The following is a 23,938-nucleotide window of genomic DNA, read 5'->3' as shown; positions in this document are numbered from 1 at the left end:
ATATGTATATATATACATACATACACACACGCATATTTTATTGTATATATATATAAATATATATGTATATATAATAAAATATGTTTTAACATAAAGTTTGTATTTTCCCAACATGGCAGTATTATATGATATCATCAATCAATCAATGTTTATTTATACAACCCTAAATCACAAGTGTCTTAAAGGGCTGCACAAACCACAACGAAGTGAAAGTCCAATCCATAGTGGATCTAACATAACAGTGAGAGTCCAGTCCAAAGTGGATCCAATATACCGTATTTCCTTGAATAGCCGCCGGGGCGCTAATTAATTTAAAACCTCTTCTCACTCCTGCGCTTATTCAAAGCATGCGGTAAAAGTAAGCAGGCGTTAATAATTTTAAAAGTTTTTTTCACCCTTGCGCTTACCAATGGCATGCAGTAAAAAGTAGAGTGTGATTAAAAAAAAAAGAAATAATAAAAAAATAATTCTGTGTCCACGGCCCAGTGGTTGGGGCCCACTGCTCTACAGCATGTCATCGCGCTCACTTTTACACCATGCTGTCTGCGTGTTGGCCGTACGCATGCATTTCGCTGCTTCGTATACGAGATTGCAATGCATACTTTGTCAACAGCCATACCTTTTACACTGATGTTTGTGATATACACAACTTTAAAACTCTTACTAATATGCGCAACACTCTGTGAACCCTCACCAAGCACATTTCTGGAGAGCATTGGCTCTGTGGCACATTAAAAACGCAGCATAGGGATTACCCATAATGCCGTGTATCCGTGACTCTTGGCTATTATACACGCGCCCCCAACCCCGGCCACCTCAACCAACACACGGATGGGGGGGTTGGTGCCAGCGGGTGTATGGACGGTGTAGCCAGGAGTCGTGGATGCATTGCATTGTGGGTAGGTGTTGTGTTGCGTTTGTGGTGTGTTGCAGGGCATATGTTCTCCAGAAATGGGTTTGGTGTGGGTTCACAGAGTGTGGCGCATATTATTAAGAGTGTTGAAGTTGTTTTATATCACAACCATTAGTGTGATCTGTATGGCTGTGGAAAAAGACCCCTGGTTTACACACAGTAAAAGCAAAATAACTCTTCCGCCATTTTGAAATGGCGTCAGTGGAAGGGTCACTCGTGACGTCACAATTCTGACCCGGCGGTAAGAGTAAGCATGCGCTTATTAATTTGGGGAGCGAGTTATGCCCAGCCGTAATTCAAGGCAGGCGCATATTACATGCCTGGCGGCTATTCAAGGAAATACGGTAGTAGAGAGAGTCCCGCCCAAAGTGGAGCCAGCAGGAAACCATCCCAAGCGGAGGTGGATCAGCACCGTCCTGGGTCCTGACTCTGGGCGAGCGGTCCATCCTGGGTCCCGACTCTGGACAGCCAGTACTTCATCCATGGCCACCGGACCCTTCTCCCTCCCCCCTCCACAAGGGAGAGGGGGACAGAGGAGAAAAAGAAAAGAAACGGCAAATCAACTGGTCTAAAAAGGGGGTATATTTAAAGGCTAGAGTATACAAATGAGTTTTAAGATGAGACTTAAATGCTTCTACTGAGGTAGCATCTCAAACTGTTACCGGGAGGGCATTCCAGAATACTGGAGCCCGAATGGAAAACGCTCTGAAGCCCGCAGACTTTTTTTGGTCTCTGGGAATCACTAATAATCCTGAGTCTTTTGAACGCAGATTTCTTGCCCGGACATATGGTACAATACAATCGGCAAGATAGGCTGGAGCTTGACCGTGTAGTATTTTATACATAAGTAGTAAAACCTTAAAGTCACATTTTAAGTGCACAGGAAGCCAGTGCAGGTGAGCCAGTATAGGCGTAATATGATCAAACTTTCTTGTTCTTGTCAAGGGTCTAGCAGACGCATTTTGTACCAACTGTAATTTTTTAATGCTAGACATTGGGAGACCCGAAAAAAGTATGTTACAGTAATCGAGACGAGACGTAACAAACGCATGGATAATGATCTCGGCGTCGCTAGTGGACAAAATGGAGCGAATTTTAGCGATATTCCGGGGATGAAAGAAGGCTGTTGTAGTAACGCTTTTAATGTGTGATTCAGACGAGAGAGTAATACCCAGATTCTTTACCGAGTCGCCTTGTTTAATTGTTTGGTTGTCAAATGTTAAAGTTGTATTATTAAATAGAGGTCGGTGTCTAGCAGGACCGATAATCAGCATTTCCGTTTTTGGCGTTGAGTTGCAAAACGTTAGCGGACATCCATTGTTTAATTTCATTAAGACACGCCTCCAGCTGACTACAATCCGGCGTGTTGGTCAGCTTTAGGGGCATGTAGAGTTGGGTGTCATCAGCATAACAGTGAAAGCTAACGCCATATTTGCGTATGATGTCACCTAGCGGCAGCATGTAGATGCTTAAGAGTGCAGGGCCAAGGACCGAACCCTGGGGAACTCCACACCTTACCTTAACATAGTCCGAGGTCACATTATTATGGGAGACGCACTGCATCCTGTCAGTAAGATAAGAGTTTAACCAAGACAGGGCAAAGTCTGACATACCAATTCGTGTTTTGATACGCTCTACTAAAATATTATGATCAACGGTGTCAAAAGCAGCGCTAAGATCGAGGAACAGCAACATAGATGACGCATCAGAATCCATCGTTAGCAATAGATCATTAGTCATTTTTGCGAGGGCTGTCTCCGTAGAGTGATTTGCCCTGAAACCGAATTGAAAGGTTTCACATACATTGTTAGACGCTAAGTGTTCATTTAGCTGCACTGCAACAATTTTTTCGAGGATTTTCGACATAAAGGGAAGGTGAGATACCGGTCGATAGTTTACCATGAGGTCAGGTTTGAGGTTAGGTTAGATGAATAACCTCTTTTTTTTAATTCTAGGGGAAAAGTGCCAGAGGAAAGTGATACGTTTCTAATACTTAGCACTGATGGCAGGTTTTGTAATGGTTTTCTGTCACCTTGTAATTGAGGAAGAAGATGACAATATAGTGTAATACAATGGTATACAGAAAAAGTGGGGCACTTGTTATTTTTATATTTTTGTTTTAAGCATTTTTTTAAACTGTAACATTCGGACTATAGGACGCTACTTTTTTCTACCAAGCATTGATGTAAAATATATAATACAAACCCCGTTTCTATATGAGTTGGGAAATTGTGTTAGATGTAAAAATAAACGGAATAAAATTATTTGCAAATCGTTTTCAACCCATATTCAGTTGAATATGCTACAAAGACAACATATTTGATGGTCAAACTGATAAACATTTTTTTTGTGCAAATAATCATTAACTTTAGAATTTAATGCCAGCAACACGTGACAAAGAAGTAGGGAAAGGTGGCAATAAATACTGATAAAGTTGAGGAATGCTCATCAAACACTTATTTGGAACATCCCACAGGTGTGCAGGCTAATTGGGAACAGGTGGGTACTATGATTGGGTATAAAAACAGCTTACCAAAAAATCCTCAGTCTTGGGATAGGGCAAGGTACCCCTTTTTGTCCACAACTGCGTGAGCAAATAGTCAAACAGTTTAAGAACAACGTTTCTCAAAGTGCAATTGCAAGAAATTTAGGGATTTCAACATCTACGGTCCATAATATCATCAAAAAGTTCAGATAATCTGGAGAAATCACTTCACGAAAGCGGCATGGCCGGAAACCAACATTGAATGACCGTGAGCTTCGATCCCTCAGACGGCACTGTATCAAAAACCGACATCAATCTCTAAAGGATATCACCTCATGGGTTCAGGAACAGTACAGAAAACCACTGTTACTAAATACAGTTTGTCGCTACATCTGTAAGTGCAAGTTAAAGCTGTACTATGCAAAGCAAAAGCCTTTTATCAACAAGATCCAGAAACGCCGCCGGCTTCTCTGGGCCTGAGATCATCTAAGATGGACTGATGCAAAGTGGAAAAGTGTTCTGTGGTCTGACAAGTCCACATTTCAAATAGTTTTTGGAAATATTTGACATCTTGTCATCTGGACCAAAGGGGAAGCGAACCATCCAGACTGTAATTGACGCAAAGTTCAAAAGCCAGCATCTGTGATGGTATGGGGGTGCATTAGTGCCCAAGTCATGGGTAACTTATACATCTGTGAAGGCACCATTAATGCTGAAAGATACATACAGGTTTTGGAACAACATATGCTGCCATCTAAGCGCTGACTTTTTCATGGACGCCCCTGCTTATTTCAGCAAGACAATGCCAAGCCACATTCAGCATGTGTTACAACAGCGTGGCTTCATAAAAAAAAGTACGGGTACTTTCCTGGCCCTTCTGCAGTCCAGACCTGTCTCCCATCGAAAATGTGTGGCGCATTACGAAGCGTAAAATACGACAGCGGAGTCCCTGGACTGTTGAACAACTGAAGCTCTACATAAAACAAGAATGGGAAAGAATTCCTTCTTCAAAGCTTCAACAATTAGTTTCCTCAGTTCCCAAACGTTTATTGATTGTTGTTAAAAGAAAAGGTCATGTAACACAGTGGTGAACATGCCCTTTCCCAACTATTTTGGCATGTGTTGCAGCCATGAAATTCCAAGTTTATGAGTTTGAACATGAAATATCTTGTCTTTGTAGTGCATTCAATTGAATATGGGTTGTAAAGGATTTGCAAATCATTGTATTCCGTTTATATTTACATCTAACACAATTTCCCAACTCATACGGAAACGGGGTTTGTAGTTAAAAGAAAAAACACAAGCAAACACATTGATTGAATAGGTGTCTTATTGTTTGTGCTATGGCACCATTTTTTGGACGCGTTTGCTCACTGCAGGTGCTGCAGTCGCTGCATTGTGTCCTGATCCATGGTCCGGATCATGTTCAGTTTAGTTATGTTCTGTTAGTTTTGGACTTATTTAGTTCCTGGTTGCACTTCCTTGTTATTTTTGTCACCATGGTTACTTATGATTTTCACCTGCCTCTGTTTTTTCGGACACACCTGTGTCTAATCAAGAGACAATATTTAAGCCTGCCTTTTTGATCACTCGCCCTGGCTTTCTTTTTTGCGGTAAGCAACAGTCACATTTAGGTATTCCTGTCGTAGACTCTGTGCTAAGTTGTTGCCTTAGCCTCCCGTGTGTTCGGCACGCTTTTCTTTTGTTTCTGTCAGTTTTGTACGGTGTATTATCTATTAAATCAAATCCTACCTTTACGTTTTCGTTCCGGAGAGTCCGTGTTGCATTGGAAGAACGATCCCGCACAAAGATGCGACCCCCACGTGACACATTGCCCTTTTATTTAGACTGAGCTATGAACCTATCGTAAGTACAGTTGCCGTTTGGTTGTCATAGCTTTTCTACTCGTATGGAGTCTTCAATAATTACTCCAAGCAACGTTTGTAAGTTTTACTGTACAACTAAAACTATTTTTTACTAACTATACCGCCCGATGTGTGATGTGTTTAGGAGTGCTTTAAACATACTTGTGTGTGCTACAGTAATGTAATGAAGCTGGAGTCGTTTGCATTAGCTAATATGCTAACACGTTTATAAGTGTCTTTGATCGTGTCTTTTTGTATTGTTTCCATCCATCCATTTTCTACCGCTTATTCCCTTTCGGGGTCGCGGGGGGCGCTGGCGCCTATCTCAGCTACAATCGGGCGGAAGGCAGGGTACACCCTGGACTGTTTCAGTTTCGTAAATTTCCCAAAACGTCACTGTGGACTTATTGAGTCTGTTTAGTTGATTGGAGAGCGAGCTTGCGCAGCTATTGGGTCCATGACGAAGACTTCTGCTTTGTTAGAGCAGCTGTTTTACTGTCGTGTGACAGGCGCCATTTGGAAACAATTAAGATATGTAAATAAACATTTACAAAATATTTCTGTGCAAATAACTAATTTTACAAGGTACATATCTCCAGCTTATAGTCTGGTGCGAATAATATATAAAAATATTTTTTGTTCTAAAATTTAGTGGGTGTGGCTTATAAATTAGAGCAGCACAGTGGGAGAGGGGTTAGTGCGTCTGCCTCACAATACGAAGGTCCTGAGTAGTCCTGGGTTCAATCCAGAGCTCGGGATCTTTCTGGGTGGAGTTTGCATGTCCTCCCCGTGACTGCGTGGGTTCCCTCCGGGTACTCCGGCTTCCTCCCACCGGCAAAGACATGCACCAGGGGATAGGTTGATTGGCAACACTAAATTGGCCCTAGTGTGTCAATGTGAGTGTGAATGTTGTCTGTCTGTCTGTGTTGGCCCTGCGATGAGGTGGCGACTTGTCCAGGGTGTACTCCGCCTTCCAACCAATTGTAGCTGAGACAGGCACCACCGCCCCCCGCAACCCCTAAGGGAATAAGCGGTAGGAAATGGAAGGATGGATGGATGGATGGATGGCTTATAAATTATGTTTGCTGTTAAATAGCATGCGCCCTGTTATTTTTTTTATTATACTGGCATTTTACAACCTATTTTGATTCCGAACTGACTGCAAATCTATTAAAACCACACATTTTGAATGGATCTTAAGCAGCGGCAATATATGAACCGTGTACCGAAGCAGTCACGAGGCCTTTTCGCCTTTGTTGTATTTTGTATTCTTTTTCAAGCCATGTGCTTTACTTTCCATTGGTACTTTTTGTCAATTTGCCTTATCTGCTGCTGTGGAATAAACTATGACTTTTTTTGCAACTTTGCACGTTGGGTTCCTGCCTCACGACACTTTAACAATGATTGACAGAACTAAAGTTAAAGTTAAAGTACCAATGATTGTCACACACACACTAGGTGTGGCGAAAATATTCTCTGCATTTGACCCATCACCCTTGATCACCCCCTGGAAGGTGAGGGGAGCTGTGGGCAGCAGCGGTGCCGCACCCGGGAATCCTTTTTGGTGCTGGTTGGCAAGTATTTGGTTACCTTTATGCACTGAAATTCTTTTAACCTTTTTTCTATGTTTTTGCTAAGTTTATACACTTGTAGTAGTTAAATACTGTAAACCAACACAAAAGGAAAAAAATATTTAAACGATAAAAGTTTGTACAATTTGAAAATAAACACAATTTACAATGGGGATCATTTCAAGGGGAACTGGACATGACTGTGGGAAAATAGATCCTTGATTTGATGTGTGTCATGTGAGGCATTAGAATACTGGTGTTATAGTACTGCTTACAGTATGACAATGGGACTCTTCCAAACACAATAAATTAACAAATCCAAATCTTATATTGTGTTAACCCCTTGGTCAGTAAGGCTGATTGGAAATCAACATTACATTTATTAAAGGTGTGAGGTAAACCTGGAAAAACCCATGCAGGAATATGCCAACACAACACAAAAAGGCCCCGAAGTCAGATGTTGGAATCGAAACGAAGACCTTCTTGCTATTAGGCAGAAGTGCTAACCATATCGCCACCTGAAGTTGCAGTGTTAAGTATATCAATTTTCTATTACAACATATGACAAATATATACAGTATATTAGATAGCTGTAGGGGTGAATATCGTCTGAACTTGAACTAAATGGTTGATTGTAAAAGCACAAGTCATAGCTTACCTTGAAGGGGCACACGAGAGCACAGAACCCAACACAAAGCATTTGAGTGAGGTCATGCGTATATTGTTGAGGCAAATGGTTCTGATTGAAGCCAGGACCTCTGCAGTCAGTCTGGGATTTTGAAATTCATACAGTAGGACCAACAGATCCATCAACTCCTCTGGTGGCTGTGGTTTGTTGATTTCTAACATTCAGAAAAAAATGTATTTTGTTAGTTTAAGGGTTTTCGATTAGATTAGCTTGTTCTTTAAAATTGTCTGGCTGAAGTGTTGAATGCTCGACAATGATGATGTGGCAGGCATAAAAAGCTACAGTTGCACTCACAATTATTAAACAACCATTGTAAAATACATGCACTTTCAAAATGTACAACCTTTAAAAGGAAAAAAAGACTAACCATTTGATATATTGAGTATTTGAATTATTTTGTTGTTAGTTTATTGCAAATTACTGCACATTTCTAAACTTTAGAAATTAAATAGAAGTTACATTATAATAAGGATTGCTTAATGTTGAGTACAATGGAATTGAATTCAGCATGACAATTTACAATAGTAATCACCGTATTAAAAGCAGACATCCTACCATATTTATTGAATTTCATCCAATACAATTTTTTCTAGTTAGCGGTCAAAGACAGTCTAAATTTTTCTTTTATTTGTAGTATGGTACATGGAAGTCTCTTATTGCCCAATTAAAGCCAAATGGCATTAATAGTTCCAGCTTGTAGCCCTATCGCTAGTGAATAATTGTAGCACTTTGCTTTTGTCTAATGCAATTGTCTTTGTCCGTTTACTTATTTCACCAAAGAGGCCAGGTGTTTCCAAACAGGATTTAGTCAAATGCTGTTCTGGAATTTAGCTGATCATTTTTTAGAACTACTTTAAAACAAAAAAATACAAGACTTAAAATGGACATTGTAGCTTGAAATTAAACAAACGCAGTGAAAGTCTAAAACATTTTACCTCTGACAAGGTAATTCCGAAGAGCTTGTGTAATCTGAGCCACAGTGGAACTCTTAATGTGACATCCAATTTGCTGAAGAAGGACCCGGTTACCATAATGTAACAGTCCACCCATAAAGATTGGGTAGAGCTCAAATGGCTGAGCCTCACTCTGCTGTTGTGAAGGTGGGCCATGTACTCCCAGGAGGCTTTGCTCCACTTGATCAAGAACATCTTCATTGTGGCTATCCTCCTTGCGGAACATCTCAGCGGCCATTGTCCTCGCAATGTTGCTCTTGTTTTTTGTTTTGATTTTCTCATAAAGTTTTGGAAAAAGCTTAAGTAGATTAAAGACTGCAAATATTCTGAGAGGGATGAACTTGGAAAATATATTCACAATGGCACTGACATCCTCAGTTGCCTGACCAATTGCCACAGACACCTGCTTGGTCAGCTTCTCCAGAGCAGATTTATTCTCCCCTAGAACCACATAGAGTGCTGCCAGGTATTCTTGCATGGCGGGAACAGCAAACACGTATCGCCTCTCATCTTGTTCACTAAGCTCTGCTGGTAAATGCTTGCAACTTTCAACACAGGGAGCCAGGAAGAAGTCAAGCACGTCAGTTCTGAACACAGCCAGCTGACGTAACTCCTCGTCCGTTTTGGTCTTTCCTCCTATCCATTGCTCCAGCTCCTTTTCTGAGAATGAAGTGCGTTTGTATGTTACACCGTCATAGGCAAGTTTGCCAACTGTCCGGACAACATACAACATCAAGGAATTTTGTTGATCCTGATTCGGCCCGACTGTCCCTGTTGTTTTGCCCAGTACTTCTCCTCCAAAGTTGAGCCTAAGGAAACTGGTGTATATGCCAGTCAGAGTGCGAATTGGTGCTGCTGCGTCCGTGAAATGCAAGAAGTGTAAAGTGGCACACGTGAGCCAGCAGTAGGAGGGCAGAAAACAGGCTGCAGCCAACTGGCTCTCCCTCTGAAGGTTAAGATAAAGCAGCTCTACAAGAGCCTGAGCTTCAAGTGTTTTTGCGGATTCCCCACTTTGCTGCAGCAGGCGGCTGGTGAAGTAGGCACGCTGGCGGTTTGGGTCATTGAAACCACAAATCTGTGCATAGCGATTAACATATTTTGGAGGGATGCGGTCCAAGGCAGACAGCCTGGTGGTCACCAGGATATTTGCCTGAGAAACATACAACAAACAGATGATTAAATCATGGTGATTCAACAAAACCTGATGAAATATACCTTCTGCAAGAATTAAATGACATAAAACGAATGCTTCATTTCTTTGTAACACTTTTACATATTGTACAGCTCTTTGTATACACCAAATTGACCCACATATAGGATGCTGCGGTGAACAGATTTGTATTTGGAACAATATACATTTGTGGTCATGAGCTTACACAATGACAACATTTGTGGAAAAAAAATCAACCTCAATCTCGGATGGAAATAGGTGGAGTGGAGATTGACAGGAAGATCGGTGCGTCGTTGGCAGTGATGCAGACTTTATGTTGGTATGAAATGGTGAAAAGGGAGCTGAGCTGGAAGGCAAAGCTATAAATGTATCGATCGATCTACGTTCCTACCCTCACCTAAGGTCATGTGTTTTGTGTTTTTACCAAAAGGACAAAATCACATGTACAAGTGGCCGAAAGGAGTTTCCTCCGTAAGGTGACGGGGCTCTCCCTTAGAGATAGGGTGAGAAGTTGGGTCACTGGAGACGAGCTTGAGTAAAGTCGCTGCTCCTCCACATCAAGAGAAACCTGTTGAGATGGTTAGGGACATCTGGTTAGGATGCCCCCTGGACGCTTCCCTGGGGAGGTGTAAATGGCATGTCCGGCCAGTAGGAGGCCGTGTGGAAGACCCAGGACAATGGGAAGACTATGTTTCCCAGGTGTCCTGGGAGTGTCTCGAGATCCTAAGGGAGGAACTGGATGAGGTAGTTGGGGAGAGGGAAGTCTTGGCTTCCATGCTTAGGCAGGAAGCCACCTATTTGACCTCTGACCCTTTTCTGCCACTTACCTGACCTAGAAGAAGATGGATGGATGAATGAAAAGAATCAAGCTGCCTTTTTTCTTGGCAAAAAACCTATAAGTACTGTACCGATTCTTTTGAGATCTCCCCAGAGTGGTTAAACATATCAATGTCAGGAGACTAATCCAAAACCGTCACTTCTTTCTGCTGCAAGCTTATCCCATGCACAGCTTAGTGCAAATGTTCTTCCGGTATTTTATAATAACACTGTATTCATCTTGTCAATAATTTGTAACTTTGTAGCTCACACATCCAAATTGTGTACCTTTCAACATTGAATCTTTTCCAAATGTTTATGGTTGTGGTCAGTAAGTTAAAATTTGGTCTCATCACTCCAAATAACTTTGTTACAGATGTTTTGAGGCTTGTTTCTGTGCTGTTCAACATATTGTAAGTGGTTTGCTATGTGGCATTGGCATAGTAATAGCTTTTTTCTGGTGATTCGACCATGCAGCCTGTTTTTCTTCAAAGGCCTACTTTTTGTGCATCCTTTTCTTTATAGTCTTATATGTAAGCCAGAGTTATTTGTAGGCTTCTCTTTGCTACCCAAACAATTGTCTCAGTGTATCTTTTTAAACACTTCTCCTGTTTTGTGCAGTTCAAAAACCTTTTTCGGCAGATGTTTTGATGATTATCTACAGTAGCTTTTACCATGACTTGAAATGCATCACTGGATGAAACATGCGCAACAATAATTACAAAAAAAGGTGAAATACGAGGATGGTTACCTTTAGTAACCAAATAAACTTATGTGTGTCTACTTATGTTATCAGACCAAAACCTCGAGGTTATGTTAACTTTTGATCAGTCGTTTGGGTAGTTTCTGTTTTGATTATGATTCAATTGTTTGAAAATTACTGATGATAAATGTATTTACCATACCACTCGCCATGAATGAAAAAAATGTTTTCGTGACATCATTTATATTCTCTGAGAAAATGTTCAAGAAATAAAAAATTCTGCTAGGGTATGTAAATTTATGGGCACAACTGTACATCTTATATCTCAAAATATATATAAATGATCAGGTGCTAGAGTCGATGATCATTATCTTAAAATTGCCGTGTTGTTTGCTAAAAACTTCAAGTGGTATTTTCTCTCCAGATCACCTATCTGAGTGACAGGATTAAACGCTTGACTCCCTTTGGAAATTGACCAAGAACCTCCTTGTTTGGATGAATAAATCTTTAGAGGCCTGGATATAAGAATACATTTTTGAGATTTGTTTCCAGGGAAAGAACACTGTCATATACGTGGGTCAGTATGGTATTTGACACTGTTACCTCGGGGAGCAGGTACTTGCGGAGAAGGTTGACCACAACTGCACTTGCAGACAGAGCCTCATTTGGGTCACTGCATAGCTCTGTGGATCCAATCCGGAAGTCAAGTTTCATCTTTTCCATCCCATTAAAAAGGAAGAGAACATCCTTAGCCTGATTTCCCTCCCCACTGAGCAAAGGGTGTTTTTTCAAATGGAGGTACTTCCTAGTCACCAGGTCTCTCAATGATGCAGCCCTGGGAAAGACAAAAACAACAAAATGAAAACCGTCGAGTAGAGCGGTCGTTTACTAACCTGAGGGTTACAGGTTCAACCCCCACTTCTTTTGCTGTGCTATTAAACTCTCTTTAGCCAGACACTAAACCCCATTGGTACTTGAAGCTTTTCATCCTGAAAATTAATATTTGTAATAGTAATATACCATACCATGCGTTAACACACATAACATCTACCGTACAGCTGACAAATCCAAACATTTTAATCATTCAACTATAGGGTCAGAGAATCAATGAATGCAAAACTGATACATTGTAAACTAATACTTATATTTTCATTTAATGTTCAGCATAAATGATACATTTCATCATTCGATGTACTTATAACCGATATGTTAGTTTTAAAGTAAGGTAATTATTTTTGTCATTGTGGGGGGAGGTGTAGCCAGCGCTGCGTGTTGGAGCAAAAGTCGCCGCTACTGTCCATTGTGCTGAGGGAGAACATCATCGGGCTGGGGAGGGGTATGTGCTGACGGTGAGACACAGCTGGCAGGTGATTAGATTTCACAGGTGGTAAGTGGTAATCTAATCATCTGTTATCTTAAACAGTGAGCGGCCGGGTGCAGAAGGAGGAGGGGGATTGCTGTAAAAAACATTAAAGTTGCGCAACTGGCTTCCAGCGTGTGGATCTGTGAGACCGCAAGTACGCAACGCTTACATCTGGCGCCCAATCAAAAAAAAAAAAGAAAAGCGGAACAATGTCGACACCAAGCCCGATAGAGGCATTGGGGCAGCTCCCGGCGGAGGTGTCCACAGCAAATTACCGGCAGATGCAAGCCATGCAGGGACAAATTGCTCAGCAGAGCCAAATCCTGCGAGCATTAACGGAGAGGACCGGAGCTGGGGTACCCGCGGCAGCGAAGCCAACATTGGCGGCCATAGGGATGCACAGAATGGCGGGGACAGAGGACCCACAGCCTTTTTTAGACATGTTTGAGGCCACAGCGGGAGCATGCGCGTGGCCTGAGGAGTAAAGGGCAGTACAGCTGCTACAGCAGCTGGCGGGAGAAGGCAAGCGGGCGGCATTCATCCTACCACCAGCTTCCCGGGTGAGGTTCCGGGACCTGAGACGGGCGGTCCTGGACAGGACGGGAGGGTCCAAAGAGTACCACAGGCGCCGGTTCCGGGCAATGCGGCTCGGCCCGGAGGAGCGGCCTTTCGCCCTGGGCCAGCAATTAAGGGACGCAACAATGAAATGGCTGCAACCCAGGCAAGTCCAGGAAGTATTGGAGCAGATCATTTTGGAGCAGTTCATGGAGGCGATCACAGCACAGACATCCGCATGGGTCCGTTACCACCATCCTCAGGACTTGGCAGCTGCGGTGGCATTAACGGAGGACCACCTGGCGGTACACAGCCAGAAAACACAGTCGAATTGTTCCGAGGCCTCTGCGGCCTTCTCCTCCTTTTTTTTTCTCGGTTTTCTCCTCCTCAGGTCCCGGGCGCTACTGACGCTGTGTTTCCCCCGCAAATGGCTCCTCAAATGCCTGGACAGGGGTGCTGGAGGTGTGGGCGGCTTGGACACCTGCAGCGAGAATGTCTAAGCATGGAGGTGGGAAAAGTGATCCGGGTCGTCGACCCTTCGGCTTCCTCCCCCGGGCAAGGAGAGACATACTCTGTACCGGTAAGAATACAAAGGAGTACACACCGGGGGATGGTGAATTCGGGCTGCGAATCACAAGAGGTTTCCCCGGTTCCCCAATGGCGCCCCATGGAGGATTTTCCACTCGAGCAGTCTCGAGATCACACTCTGCGCGCGACCTGGGACCAAGTGATTTCAATTGATGGGCAGAGGGTTTGCCCGGGGATAGCGCAGGATTTCCATTACTTTGCACTTATTAGGGACAGATTATACAGAGTGAGTTGTGACACTCAGACAGAAGAGAAAATCACCCAATTGTTGGGGCCAAAAAGCTGTCCGGAAATTATTTTCCAGGCAGTGCATTTTAACCCGATGGCCGGTCACATGGGGTATGATAAAACTCTCAATCGGATAATGGTCCGGTTCTATTGGCCAAGCATTCAGCCAGATGTGCGCCGCTGGTGCGCGGCTTGCCCGGACTGTGAACTAGTCAACCCCGCGGCCACCTTTGCGGCCATTACCACTCATAGAGGTCCCATTTGAGTGAATTGGCATGGACCTCATGGGACCATTTCACCCGAGCACCTAGGCCTTGCTTCGCGCTATCCCGGCTGGATTACGCAACGCGCTATACCGAAGCAAAGAGCGTCGCACAGGCACTGTTTCAAGTTATCTCCCGAGTTGGAATCCCGAAAGGGATTCTGACTGACGAGGGCACGTCCTTTATGTCATACACATTAAAGGAGGTGTACGGATTATTGGGGATCAAATCCATTCGTACCAGCATTTACCCCCCACAGACTGATGGGCTGGTTGAGCGGATGAATAAAACCTTGAAATCCATGATCTGGAAGTTTGTACACAAGAACAAAACAAATTGGCACAAATGGTTGGATCCCCTGTTATTTGCAGTGCCACAGGCCTCCACGGGGTTTTCCCCATTTGAACTATTGTTCTGCAGGAAGCCACGCGGGGTGTTGGACCTAGTAAAAGAAAGCTGGGTGGAAGGCTTATCTCAGCTGCACTTGGGAGGAAGGCAGCGTACACCCTGACTAAATCGCCAACTCATCGTAGGCAGACCTAGACAGTCGAAACTGCAGATGACAGTCGAAACATGATTAAAAATCCATCCAGAATATCGAAAATATTGTCTGACTAAAAGAAGATTTTTAAGTATATTTTAATGTTGTCTGTCTATATGTGTTGGCCCTGTGATGAGGTGGCGAATTGTCCAGGGTGTACCCCGCCTTTTGCCCGAATGCAGCTGAAATAGGCTCCAGCACCCCCCGCGACCCGAAAAGGGACAAGCGGTAAAAGATGGATGGATGGATAAAAAAGATGACATAATGAGCCTTTATGTGCATTATAATTAGCTATGCTGTGCAGGTGTGTGCTTGTTTGTGTCGATGTCACATGTCCTCAATAAATTTTTCCTAGAGAGAAAACCAACAAAAGCACTAAAATACATTAAAACATATCTTACTTTGTAAGTTCACCAAGATCCTCACAGGAGAACGGAATCAGCAGCTTGAAGTGCGTCAGTGTGGTCCCAGCGCACCAATCTAGCACAAGCTTTCGGACAATTGTGCTTTTTCCTGTACCCACAGCACCATACAACAGCACATTGATTCCTCTGTTCTCGCTCTGGTCTCCATTGAACTCAAAGAGCTGCTCCACAACCACAGAGTTGCCGGAGGAAGCCTGGATTTTGAGTGGGGAGCCGAGGAGTCCTGCTCTCTCCTCAGGATGCTTCTCCAGGATCAGTGGATCTACATGCATTGTCTCTGGGCTGAAGTAACCCCCAAACTGCTTTTCCTCCTGTGGTAGATGGCTGAACCATAGAAGCATCTTTCTCTTGTGAATCTCAATCTGATCTACAGTAGGACAATAAAATGCATTTGTTATGGTATTACATTAAATATGGCATCTCTTTTACAGCAAAGTAGTCAACAAAAGTAACTGTAATGGGTATTGTCCCGGCCCAAGTGTACCTTAGCAGTAGTCATAAAACAAAAATGTAGAAGATAAAGGGTAAACTATCTCTGATTTAAGTATATAAAGTGTGACAAAACACAAGGCATTCAGAGGTAGCCAGTGATGCTCCATGACAAAATATTCTTAAGAGTAATGCACTTTTAGTTGCAAATTCTACATGCTTCACATGAGAAAAAGCTCAGTAAAAGAGGGAATAATTGACATCTCAGCAGTAATGTAATATTTTGCAGTGTGATCCAGCTCATTCCGTACTCCAACCTTTATCCAAGAAAAGTGTTTTTGAACACTGCCCATAGCTCAAAGTTGCAAACATGGGCAGAGTGATGTACGAAGAAGTTTAAGAGATAAAGACAAGAGTGAAATAAAACCCTCTCAATGTAATGCAAAGCAAAATACAATCAAAATGGTAAGCATTTTACTGTATATCTCACAATGTAAAAAATATATATTTTTTACACAACTTCTGGAATAAGTATGGAAACACCAGTTTTGGAGGATGTTTTTAGTTGTTTAATTTTGTAGAGAAAAAGCAGATAACAGACATTAAATAAAACAATAATTTTGAACAGCAACTTTCTGCCTTTAAGGAACACTAAAATAAATCCAAAAAATAAATTGTGGTAATCAATTACAGTTTCATATTTAGATCAAGCAAAAATATATGAAATATTTCAATTCTGAGGAAAACGTGATGGAATCCTGAAAAACAGACACAATATCTCTCCAAATCACCACGAGTACATTGTTGTACCACCTCTGGCTTTTCTGACAACTTCCAGTCTCAGAGGCATGGACTTAACAAATGACAAACAGTACTCTTCATTAATCTTGCTTTGACTTTCTTTTGTCAGATCAGCTTTGCTAGTTGGAGTCTTGTCATGGACCATTTTATTCAATTTCCACCACAGATTTTCAATTTGATAGAGATCCGGACAATTTGCAGGCCATGAGATAGGCTCCAGTGCCCCACGCAACCACAAAGGGAATGAGCGGTAGAAATTGGATGGATAGATGGATATTTAGTTTATGTATCTTTCTTCAAGTAACGTGTATTTAGTTTTTACTCAATGGCAACGCATCATCATCTTGGAAATTATGTAATCTTATTGATGATGTAATGGCAGCTATCTCCCCAGAGCTATTACCTGACATGCAGCTTCATATCATCAATGACTGTGGAAATTTGCGTGTTTTTTCAGGCAGTCATCTTCATAAATCTCATTGAAACAGCACCAAATAAAAGTTCCAGCATCATCACTTTGTCTGATGTAGAATCGGGATTCATAACTGAATATGAGGGGGTTTTTTTCTGTTTAGGTGTTAATGGCTGCTTTCGTTTAGCTTTTCTGTATTTGAATCCCATTTGAAATGCTTTTTTACAGTTCGGTCTCAGAATGTGACTCCAGTTACAGCCCATTTGTCCTCGATTTGTTTTGCTATGCATTTTCTGTTTTCAAAACATATGGCTTTACGTTTTCTGTCATGACGTTTTGATGTTTTCCTTGGTCTACCAGTATGCTTGCCTTTTACAACCTCTCCATGTTGTTTGTATTTGGGCCATATTTTAGACACATTTGACTGTGAACAATCCACATATTTTGCAACATTTTGTGATGAGTTACCTCCTCGGAAAAATTAACAATACTGTGTTTTGTTTCATTTGAAATCTCCAATGTTGGAGCCATGATTCATCACAATCCACCTCATGCAACAGCCTTCCCAATTGTCAACACTCTTTTTTAACCATACACTAATCAACATATTTAATCTGATGCAGGTGTTAGCTGTGGAAATGCAAACTTACAGGGTGAGTCCGTATTATGTTCCTCTGAATTTACTGATTTCAAAATTTTTTCACTCTGCTTGATATAAAAATCACTCACTCACTCACTCAATTAATCATAATTTTTTTTTATAGCCCTCAATCACAAGGGCTGTAACCCACATCAGGGCAAGGAAAAACTCCAAAAGCATGAGATGGGAAAAAGACAAAACCTTGGGAAGGGGCCTCAAATGTGGGAACCGCCCTTCTGGGTGACCAGCTGTCATGGATGCCGAATGGGTACAGTTATTGAATCGTGCAGTTGGGTAAAAACTAAACTGTTACTGACTAACATAATTTCTATTCTTGATTTGTTTTAGTGTTTCCTAAAGCAAGAAAGTTATAGTTAAAATGGTGTCATGTCTGATATCTGTTATTTTTCCTGACAAAATTAAACAACTGAATGAACATCTTCCAAGTCTGGTGGTTTAATAATGTTTTCCAGGTGTTGTATATGGACTACTCACAATAAGTCAGTCTGTTGGGAGTATATTTTAGGAAAAACCTAAAATGCAGAAACATTTACACATGAACTGAAATTTACCTTCTTTAACTTTAAAATGTATATGTACAATTGTTGTATTTATTTTGCTTTTTTGTCACATCTTGCTATTCTTTAACGACAAACTGATGGCAAAATTCATTAACATATATTTGATTGATGACTGGCCCAATTAACATCCTGGTTTTATTAGAACTGGGATTCCAACAGTCATCTTCATTACACTGTTCACATTAGAACATCATTAGACCAAGACAACGCCTAACAATTAATCAACAGTACCTCATCATTGTGAGAATTCATATAGGACATTCTCTGAGAAAAGAGGCCACTGAGCTTAAGATGTCACTCACAATGTTTCCATGCACTAAATTAGTGTGATTTCTCAAATAGTACCTAAATGTAAAGTCCAAGTGTCCATGCGCATTCTCTAATGTGACTATTGGTCATACGCCAATGTCTCCTGTACACTGGGGGGCGCTTATTTCATTTTAGTGTGGTAAATGAATTCCTGTTCTGGTTGACCTATGGCGTCACACTAGCCATCTGCGGATCCTTACAACTTGTTTTAAGTGCACATATTACAAATATTATGTCTGTAATTGCTATGTTGAGTTTAAATAGCAGAAAGTATCAAGAAATGATCTTGGGTTGCGCTACGAAAATGACGCTACAACCAAGAATGTATCGAGGCAGATGCAGGTCCGAAGCGAAGACAGATCGGCGAAAGAGTTTTTTCAAAGGAATTTTTGGACTAAGAATCGTGGAAGCAAAACTTTTGAATGTCTCTGTCGATTAATGGAAGGAATTTTGAATACGAAGGAAAATACAGTTGTTTTGTGCCACGGTCAACAGGGTTTCAGATGAAGTTTGCAATGTTCTGGACTATCTTGCCTGTTTTGCAGAATACAGAGTTATTGCTAATCAGTTTGGGGTGAACAAATGCAGCGTGAAGAGGTTTGTGTACGCTTTAATATTCACCTTTTTAAAAACACCTCATTCATTATCTTTTTTCTCAGTCATAAAAAACAAAACAAAATAAAACAAAACAATATGAACAATCACTTTGTAACCTTAGAATAAAAATATGGAGTGGATACTGTTTATATGCTGAAAAGACCTTTTCCCAATGAGCTGTTTACCTGGTTCTGGTGTAGTAGAGACAACATTCCTGTAGTTAAATTGTGTGCATGAGCAGAGACAAACATCTGCTCTCTTCTTCCACTTCCAAAATCCAACCAGATTACTCGCCCGTCTAAGAAAACATTCATGTCAGTTTACTAGAAAATCATTGTTTCTGCCAAAAGACAACACATTACAAACATGATTAACTTGAAAAATTGCACTCAGTCTTTTCTCTGGATTTTTAGTTCCTCCTGCTCATTAAGGGATACTTTACTCACGCAACTAGAAAGGTCACATTCAGTAAGTATGATTTGGTATGCTTGAAGCTGCCACCGCTTGCTTGCAGGTTGGAGCAAGCCTCAAAGGTACTGACATTTATGAACTCACCAACGGTTATCACCCATTATTACAAACCCTGTTTCCATATGAGTTGGGAAATTGTGTTAGATGTAAATATAAACGGAATTCAATGCTTTGCAAATCCTTTTTAACCCATATTCAGTTGAATATGCTACAAAGACAACATATTTGATGTTCAAACTGATAAACATTTTTTTTTTTTGCAAATAATCATTAACTTTAGAATTTGATGCCAGCAACACGTGACAAAGAAGTTGGAAAAGGTGGCAATAAATACCGATAAAGTTGAGGAATGCTCAATAAACACACATTTGGAAGCTCCCACAGGTGTGCAGGCTAATTGGGAACTGGGTATAAAAACAGCTTCCCAAAAAATGCTCAGTCTTTCACAAGAAAGGATGGAGCGAGGTACACCCCTTTGTCCACAACTGCGTGAGCAAATAGACAAACAGTTTAAGAACAACGTTTCTCAAAGTGAAATTGCAAGACATTTTGGGATTTCAACATCTACGGTCCATAATATCATCAAAAGGTTCAGAGAATCCTGAGAAATCACTCCACGTAAGCGTCGTGGCCGGAAACCAACATTGAATGACCGTGAGCTTCGATCCCTTAGACGGCACTGTATCAAAAACCGACATCGATCTCTAAAAGATATCACCAAATGGGCTCAGGAACACTTCAGAAAACCACTGTCACTAAATACAGTTGGTCGCTACATCTGTAAGTGCAAGTTAAAGCTCTACTATGCAAAGCGAAAGCCATTTATCAACAACATCCAGAAACGCCACCGGCTTCTCTGGGCCTGAGATCATCTAAGATGGACAGCTGCAAAGTGGAAAAGTGTTCTGTGGTCTGACATGTCCACATTTCAAATATTTTTGGGAAATATTTGACATCTTGTCATCTGGACCAAAGGGGAAGCGAACCATCCAGACTGTGATCGACGCAAAGTTCAAAAGCCAGCATCTGTGATGGTATGGGAGTGCATTAGTGCCCAAGGCATGGGTAACTTACACATCTGTGAAGGCACCATTAATGCTGAAAGGTACATACAGGCTTTGGAACAACATATGCTGGCATCTATGCGCCGTCTTTTTCATGGACTCCCCTGCTTATTTGAGCAAGACAATGCCAAGCCACATTCAGCGCGTGTTTCAACAGTGTTGCTTTGTAAAAAAAGAGTGCAGGTACTTTCCTGGCCCGCCTCCAGTCCAAACCTGTCTTCCATTGAAAATGTGTGGCGCAGTAAGAAGCGTAAAATACGACAGCCGAGACCCTGGACTATTGAACGACTGAAGCTCTACATAAAAGAAGAATGGTAAAGAATTCCACTTTCAAAGCTTCAACAATTAGTTTCCTCAGTTCCCAAACGTTTATTGAGTGTTGTTACAAGAAAAGGTGATGTAACACAGTGGTGAACATGCCCTTTCCCAACTGCTTTGGCACGTGTTGCAGCCATGAAATGAAGTTAATTATTTATTATTTGCAACAAAAAAAAAATACGTTTATGAGTATGAACATCAAATATCTTGTCTTTGTAGTGCATTCAATTGAATATGGGTTGAAAATAATTTGCAAATCATTGTATTCCGTTTATATTTTCATCTAACACCATTTCCCAACTCATATGGAAACGGGGTTTGTAAATTAAACTTGTTCAGGGCTGTCATGGAATATCTTGAAAAATTTAATATTTTCTCAGAGCTTTTTAAGACCAACTACTACAACTACAATATAAACAAACCAATGGCCTGTGCACAATAAAATACACGGCAATAATATATATTTTTTACAAATAATGTATATTTATTTGGTTGAAAATCTTAAATAGATGTCAGAATTTTAATTTGTAATTTTCCATTTTGTGTAAATTAATAAGTATTTAAAAAAAAAAATAGACGACAGTTCGACAAATATTGTAAAACCAGATACTGTAAACATGGTTTTGAAAAGGAACCCTTTTGCATAAAAAATTCTCAATAAGAAACCACTATTTTGCATAGTGATCGTACCACTGTCCATTTAATAGGAGCAGATCTTTTCACGTGAAAATCTATATCCTTAATGATGGTTGTGGCATTGAGCGCCTTGGACTAGTCATTCAGCCAATGTAGAAATTGGATCATTTTCCAATGTCTCAATTCACTTCAGTTTCCCTTTATTTGACGCTCTGCCATCAGAAGAATCCTACTAATGCTTGAGAGATATATTGAAAGGACGACAAAAAAGTGGCTATGTTCTTACACAGGGCAGCAAAGTGTTAATACATATTTATTCGCCTACTTATTCTTCCGCAGTTTTCTTTGTTTTTGTAGTGTTAATAATTTATGGGAGAGTCTTGTAACCACGCAACCTAACATGGAATGTTGTAATGCAGGGACTTGCCTGGAAGTCATCAGATGATTGTAATTATTAGATCTGGCATTGTTGTTAATGTGTTAATTGAAAACAGCTGGTTTACATAGTTTCAGTCTAATATCAGATTTTTTTCTAAGTACATAGGTGTATCAAAGTAGTGACCAATAACTCAAATGTATTGTGGCAAAGTGCAAGATAGTTAATGGGGTGATGTTTCAATGCTCACCAAGTTTGCATGTTAGATTGTCCCAGGAAAAAAAATCTCCTGCTGTTACTAAGTGTACAACCCGCTGGATTTACTGTCATCAGCCTGCTTTTACATACTGAAATGCTATTATTTCTCATCAAGAACTAATGCAAGGTCTGTAATTTAAATGCCCACGATTTATATACGTGTGATCAGATTACCCGCAAAAATAAATTTGCGTACCGATTTTTCATAATCAGACGGTGTCTATTAGCCGATTAATAATACCAGATTGTGCTGTTTACATGATCACTTTGAATGATCTGATACAGTAACTCCAGAAATCAGAAAATGGTCGAGAAAGCTACTTGAAAAAAGTAAACTAGTTACTCTTGATTACCAACCCCGTTTCCATATGAGTTTGGAAATTGTGTTGGATGTAAATATAAACAGAATACAATGATTTGGAAATCCTTTTCTACCCATATTCAATTGAATGCACTACAAAGACGAGATATTTGATTTGCAAACTCAAAACCTTTATTGTTTTTTGCAAATAATAATTAACTTAGAATTTCATGGCTGCAACACGTGCCAAAGTAGTTGGGAAAGGACATGTTCACCACTGTGTTACATCACCTTTTCTTTTAACAACACTCAATAAATGTTTGGGAACTGAGGAAACTAACTGTTGAAGCTTTAAAAGTGGAATTCTTTCCCATTCTTCTTTTATATAGAGCTTCAGTCGTTCAACAGTCCGGGATCCGCGCTGTCGTATTTTACGCTTCATAATGCGCCACACATTTTCGATGGGAGACAGGTCTGGACTGCAGCCGGTCCAGGAAAGTACCCGCAATCTTCTTTTACGAAGCCAGGCTGTTGTAACACTTGTCTTGCTGAAATAAGCAGGAGTGTCCATGATAACATTGCTTGGATGACAACATATGTTGGTCCAAAACTGTATGGACCTTTCAGCATTAATGGTGCCTTCACAGATGTGTAAGTTACCCATCCTAATACACCCCAATACCATCACAGATGCTGGCTTTTGAACTTTGCGCCTATAACAATCCAAATGGTTATTTTCCTCTTTGTTCTGGAAGACACCATGTCCTCTGTTTCCAAATATTATTTGAAACGTGGCCTCGTCAGACCACAGAACACCTTTCCACTCGGGCCCAGCCAAGCCAGCGGCGTTTCAGGATATTGTTGATAAATGGGTTTGGCTTTGCATAGTACAGTTTTAACCTGCACTTACAGATGTAGTGACCAATTGTAGTTACTGACAGTGGTTTTATGAATGTTCCTGAGCTCATGTGGTGATATCCTTTACACACTGATGTCGGGTTTTTGATGCAGTACCCCCTGAGGGATCAAAAGTCCGTAATATCATCGCTTTCGTGCAGTGATTTCTCCATATTCTCTGAACCTTTTGATGATTTTACGGACAGTAGATGGTAAAATCCCTAAATTCCTTGAGTATTGGTTTCAGTATGTCTCAATAATGTCTCAGTGAGAGATATACTTGGTTTTGTCTCTCACTGCTCACTATTTGAGTTGTTAGATATGCCTGTTTTCTGTCTTACAAAAAAGAATTTCAAAAATGCATTTTTTGGCACTATTTAATTATACCTCAATCATACTCCAGTTTATCTCATGCCAACATTTGGAGAAAATAAGTAATTCAGGCAATGTGGATATATGGTCTGTAATCCAAGTGATTTATTTACAAAATGTTCTACTTAAATTGTTGATTTCTTATACACGCGCCATGTACAGTAACTCAGTGACTACAATTGTGAGATTTAAAACTGAACTCAAACAATACATCTGATATGATCACAAGACACTCTTTAAGACCTTTTAACATGTGTGAACTTTCTAGATTAGATCAGATTAGATTATAGTACTTTATTTGAGCATTGGTTCTCAAACTCTTTTAACAAAGTACCACTTCAGAAGATA

General features: G+C 40.9%; 1 protein-coding gene across 4 annotated transcripts in view; it reads right to left on the bottom strand.

Annotated features, from left to right (window-relative positions):
• Positions 1–23,938, bottom strand: part of nlrx1 (NLR family member X1) — a 56,636-nt gene that overhangs the window by 20,866 nt on the left and 11,832 nt on the right. For 3 of the 4 annotated variants that reach the window (XM_061918755.1, XM_061918758.1, XM_061918756.1), the window contains exons 3-7: positions 19,083–19,195; positions 15,105–15,495; positions 11,769–12,000; positions 8,458–9,625; positions 7,493–7,676 (exon numbers count right to left, since the gene is read on the bottom strand). In XM_061918755.1, the coding sequence (XP_061774739.1) occupies positions 7,493–7,676; positions 8,458–9,625; positions 11,769–12,000; positions 15,105–15,495; positions 19,083–19,195 (2,088 nt within the window). The remainder of the gene's footprint in view (positions 1–7,492; positions 7,677–8,457; positions 9,626–11,768; positions 12,001–15,104; positions 15,496–19,082; positions 19,196–23,938) is intronic. The other variant, XM_061918757.1, reaches the window with a different exon arrangement.

This window comes from Nerophis ophidion, linkage group LG13 (genome assembly GCF_033978795.1).
Source record: "Nerophis ophidion isolate RoL-2023_Sa linkage group LG13, RoL_Noph_v1.0, whole genome shotgun sequence".
In the NCBI taxonomy this organism is placed as follows: domain Eukaryota; kingdom Metazoa; phylum Chordata; class Actinopteri; order Syngnathiformes; family Syngnathidae; genus Nerophis; species Nerophis ophidion.
The sequence above is the reverse complement of the archived record's forward strand: the minus strand, read 5'-3'. Positions and strand labels throughout refer to the sequence as shown.